The sequence below is a fragment of the Cynara cardunculus genome, assembly GCF_001531365.2.
Source record: "Cynara cardunculus var. scolymus isolate 2C chromosome LG 13, CcrdV1, whole genome shotgun sequence".
Classification (NCBI taxonomy): domain Eukaryota; kingdom Viridiplantae; phylum Streptophyta; class Magnoliopsida; order Asterales; family Asteraceae; genus Cynara; species Cynara cardunculus.
The window spans coordinates 3,975,780-3,980,734 of NC_037540.1; the positions used below are offsets into that span (position 1 = coordinate 3,975,780).

Consider the following 4,955-nt stretch of genomic DNA (forward strand, 5'->3'; position numbering starts at 1 on the left):
TCCGGCGAACAACAACCAATGGAAAAGGTATCTGAAACTCCGTCTCGTAGGATATCGTCATCCTCTTCTTCATCAGAATCAGATTCAAACCTGATGTCATTCTCTCTGGCTGACAAGATCAATCTATTATGTTCTTCAAGAACTTTAACAGTATGAATCTTATTCTGGACTTTGACCTTTATGACTGTATTCACCTCAGCCATTGAACTTGTTACAATTAARGCACCAAAAGAACAAACCGTAGAGCCCTCAAAAGAGGGTTCGTCCACCTCAAGCACTTCGCCGAAAGACCCCGCGATGTTACGGATTGAAGATTCATTCCAGGCTTCAACCGGTAAACCTTGGATATCAAGCCAAGTCAATCTCTCCTGTAAAGAGAAATTCTCCTCCCATAACTTCACCATTTGAAACCAAACTTTTAAAACCTCCTTATTTTTAATCAAAACTTTCTTTGCCAAATCTCTCGAAWTCCATTCGCAGAGAATGAAAAGACCTCCTAAATATTGGATTTTACATTCACCCATACCATCTTCTTTCAAAATGGCATTAATGTTCCTCAACTGATCAATACCCTTGACTCTTCCCACCCAGCTATTTTTAAGCCTTCTCAGGTGTTCAACATTGATCGGAACTTCGATGATGCCACACTCTTCGTCCTTTGCCTCTCCGTCCCCTGTAACCGCCTGTTTAAAGGTTCTCCTGTCCACGAATCTTGACTCTGAGAGAAAAGTAACGGGTCTTCTTTTAGTAGGTTCTTTGATGGGAACACTCCTAGAAGGTCTTAAGAAGGTGTGACCTTCATTAGAGGTCCTTTTGACAGCCTTACAAAATTTCTCCAGATTAATAACCAACTTTTTCGAGCCAATGATAATCGATTGTAGTTGTTTCTCCAACGACCTCCCATCTCCTTCGAACTTGAACTTCACAAAGCCAAATTTTGAGCCTCTTCTGGTTCTTTTCTTTGCAAGGTATAGCGACGAAACCTTTCCAAAACGTGAGAACATTCTTTCCAAAGCTTCTTCTCCCCAGGAATCTGGAAACCCAGAGAAGAAGAAGTTGAACAAAGATGTTCGAGATCTCCTTCTGCGCTCCACCTTTTGCCAGCCATCATCTTCTTCGATTTTCGTTTCARCTCTCTGGAAACCTCTACGATCTTCTCCTCGGGCTTCTCTCCGGTCTTCACGGTTGCCTTCTCTTCGGTCTTCTCTCCAGTCTCCTTTGAAACCTTCTCTTCGGTCTTCTCTCCGGTCTCCGGCCATGAGTTTTATCCTAATTTCTAATATTATATAATAGAATAAACTCTAAATTTGTTCCTTGAGGTTTAGTGAAAGTTTGAAAAGAGGCTTGTATGATATAGTGCAAAATGAAATATAATTGTTTACAATGAAATTAGGGTGTTGAATGGTTAAGGGAAGCTCATGATACAAAATCATTCTGAAGGTTTTAGAACCATTAAGAGACAGATTTTTTTTTTGACAAACAAGATTCATCTCTTAACAAATACCCGTTAATTTATATAATAAAAACAAATAGCTTTTTCATTATCATTCTCATCTAATACACTTAACCAAATACCCTTTAATTTATTATAATTTTTATTTTGTTCAACTATAAATTTTAAAATTTTAAATTAAAAAATTACATTAAGTTTTCATTCTTGACTTACGATAAAATTTTTATATCTCAACATATCACGTGCATACACAACTCATATAAATACATTTGATCGAGTATACACATTCATACCCAATTTTCCATGTAGATTTGTCCTATCTTGTAACCGAAAATTAATCACAATCCTATGTTAATTATAATAGAATAGACGGTGTAAACTTAGATTCATACGATAACAATAATCAAATAAAATAATAATAAAAGATCGAATCATATATGATTCACGTGATTTTGACACGACCTGAGATCAAGGGTCACGTCATCTGTACATCTTTACGTTGACCGTTAATGTAAAAACACATATAATTTTATATGTGATTGGTTGTTTTTGTGTTCTCATTTCAACCTCCTTTCAGGTGATATATATATATATGTGTATATATATATATGTGTGTGTGTGTATATATATATATGTGTGTGTATGTATGTGTGTGTTTTCTTAGTGATTATTTCGATATTCATTAATCAATATCAAATAATTAATTATATCAAATTGATTAAGGCTAGGGACAAGTAAATGATTTTATCTTTTTATAAATCTAATAATTTTATCTATAAAAATTCAAAATAAAGAATCGGGATTTTTCAGATAATACAAAATTGATTATCACAATTTCAAATTTACAACATGTCCAAACACTTTTTAGAATTTAATTAAACTAAGGGGTGTTTGGCGGTTGCTAAATGGTTTTGTGCTGAATGATTAAGTGATCAGAATGATTAAAAGACTCTCACGATATAATGCAAAATGAAATATAATTGTTTGGTAATTGTTTACAATGAAATTAGAATTTTGAATGGTTAAAGGAGACTCATGATACAAAATCATTCAGAGGGTTTTACAACCATTAAAAGACGACATTTTTTTTTGTCAAACAAGATTCACCTCTTAACAATTAAGATGTTAAATCTTAATTGAACTACTAACAGTATTTACATAAAAAACGAAATTATGTTGGCAAGGCATTTAAGAGTATATTACTTGTGTAACACTGTAACTTGAATCTCTCTCTTTATATATATATATATATATATATGTGTATATATATTGTGTATGTAAAGGTATTCCAATAATAACTACGCAACCCACACGGTGGCCGGTGGGGTGTTCCTTGATGGCGACCTCCGCCCACCACCTCCAGTTATTCGACTTTTACACCACCATTGCCCCTCTATATAAACCCCCTAAACACTCCCATACCTCCTTCATAACTCTCTCTCTCTCTCTCTCTCTCTCTCTCTCTCTTATCCATACAATTTTCTACCAATTAAATTCAAGAGAAAATCCATCCATTTTCCTTTTTTCTGTTTCTTGTTAAGAACACAAATCAAGTCAGCATCACATCGAAAGTAAAAAACCCGAAGATGATGTGTTTGGTTTCTAGAACTGGACGGGATTTGCAACGTTACGACATGGGCCGTCGACTAGTTGTCGGGTATTTTACGTTTTCCATATCCGTGTCACGCGTATTAATTTCTCGTGTGTTAATTAAAACACGAGTTTCTAATAATGTGACGCAGAAGCTTGTTATTGAACTTAAAATCATTAATTAGCTTCAAATTAATTCTTGAAAATATGATCGCTCGCAGGTGCATTCCGTATAGGTTTAAAAATGGAAACGGTGAGCTTGAAGTCCTTGTTATCAGCTCGCAGAAGGGCCATGCTATGATGTTTCCTAAGGTATAATTTACTGCTTTTTTTTATTTATTTTATATACATAAATAAATAATAGTTTGAGAAAAAAAATAAAAACATGAGAGAGAAGCCACTTGATTTGAATAAATATTATAAAGACTATTCCAAAGTTTATATATATATATATATATATATGTATATACTTTCATTTTTCATTCCTTGGTTAACTAATAGAATTCGGCATTTTCAAACACGACGATTTCAGGGAGGTTGGGAGCTCGATGAATCTGTTGAAGAAGCCGCATCACGGGAGTGCTTTGAAGAAGCCGGTGTCGTTGGACTAGTCGAGGTTTGAACAAATCAATTAATACACATGCGTACGCGCGCGCACACACACATATATATATATATATATGCATAAAGTAATGTAATTTATGATGTATTTTGCAGTGTGAATTAGGAAAATGGAGCTTTAAGAGCAAAAGACAAGCGATATACCACGAAGGATACATGTTTCCGATGCTTGTTGCTGAACAACTTGAACTTTGGCCCGAGAAAAACCTCCGCCAACGAGTTTGGGTATGCATGAAGCATTTTCATGTGTTTTTAAGAGTTTTTGTGAAATGTTTTATAATATAAGTATAGATAATAAAATTTAAGTATATATTATATATTATATTCGTTTAAATTAATATAGAAAACTCTTAATTAGCTGCAAGGTCAACAATTTTAATTTTACTACTTGTAATTTCATTCTCATTTATTCTTTAAAATTCCCTTGTTTTTAACATATTTATTGTGTCTTTTTCTTTTCATTTTTATAAAAATAAAATGGGTTAATAATTAAAAATACCATTTATGAGAACACGATTTAATAATAACGGTTGGCTATTATACAATACTTTTTATATAATATCACATACCTGATAATATATGAAATCATCTAATTATCCTTTAAAACAGTTATCAGACGTTTCCACGTTTAATATCAAGACACAGTTTAATCTAACTCATATGACAACTGTCAAATACCAGTTATCTACTTATTGATCAGAAAAACCATGAATTAATTGAAAAACTGACAGAAAATTAGAAGCTAATGAAAGGAAATGAATGTAAATGCAGATGAAAGTAGAAGAAGCAAGAGAGGTTTGCCAGAGTTGGTGGATGAAGGAAGCTTTGGATGTCTTCGTTGAGAGGCTCACCTCAACAACCACCTTCATTAAACCAGATTTATTGAATAATTAATTAGTTTTTTTTTATTATTATTTAGAAAAATAATATATGTTGTTAGTTTTTTTTTTAGTTTTTGAATTTCACTTTGAAGTAAATATTAAAAGTAACACAAAATTGTCATCAAATGAAGATTTGGGCAAAATTGAAATGAGTCACAAAATCAATGAATTTTGATTTTACGATACTGTTGTTTAAATTAATCAGTTAAAATACAATTATATACAAGATGTATAGACCTACAGAGCTGTATCTTTCATCACCAATATTACTGCTAGCAAGACGATAGCTGTAAAAGTGAATTTGAAACAACTTTTGAAGTTTTGATAATAACGTTGATATATGTCTATGAAGATAGTGTTTCGCACGAACATATAAAATATGACATCTGATCATATGTAGTACAAGCTAA

At 32.7% G+C, this 4,955-nt stretch overlaps 1 protein-coding gene across 1 annotated transcript; it reads left to right on the plus strand.

The window, feature by feature from the left end:
- The first annotated feature begins 2,772 nt into the window (after positions 1-2,772).
- On the plus strand, positions 2,773-4,723 carry LOC112525447 (nudix hydrolase 17, mitochondrial-like). Its single transcript, XM_025135580.1, has 5 exons — positions 2,773-3,110; positions 3,265-3,355; positions 3,576-3,659; positions 3,761-3,889; positions 4,436-4,723. Exons 1-5 carry the CDS (start codon positions 3,040-3,042, stop codon positions 4,556-4,558), a joined length of 498 nt encoding a protein of 165 aa, XP_024991348.1. The 5' UTR covers positions 2,773-3,039; the 3' UTR covers positions 4,559-4,723.
- The last annotated feature ends 232 nt before the right edge of the window (positions 4,724-4,955 follow it).

Coding starts and splice junctions, on each gene's coding strand:
- LOC112525447 (XM_025135580.1), top strand. CDS start 3,040: ATGATGTGTTTGGTTTCTAGAACTGGACGGGATTTGCAACGTTACGAC. Junction 3,356..3,575: donor ATGCTATGATGTTTCCTAAG/GTATAATTTACT, acceptor CGACGATTTCAG/GGAGGTTGGGAGCTCGATGA. Junction 3,890..4,435: donor ACCTCCGCCAACGAGTTTGG/GTATGCATGAAG, acceptor ATGTAAATGCAG/ATGAAAGTAGAAGAAGCAAG.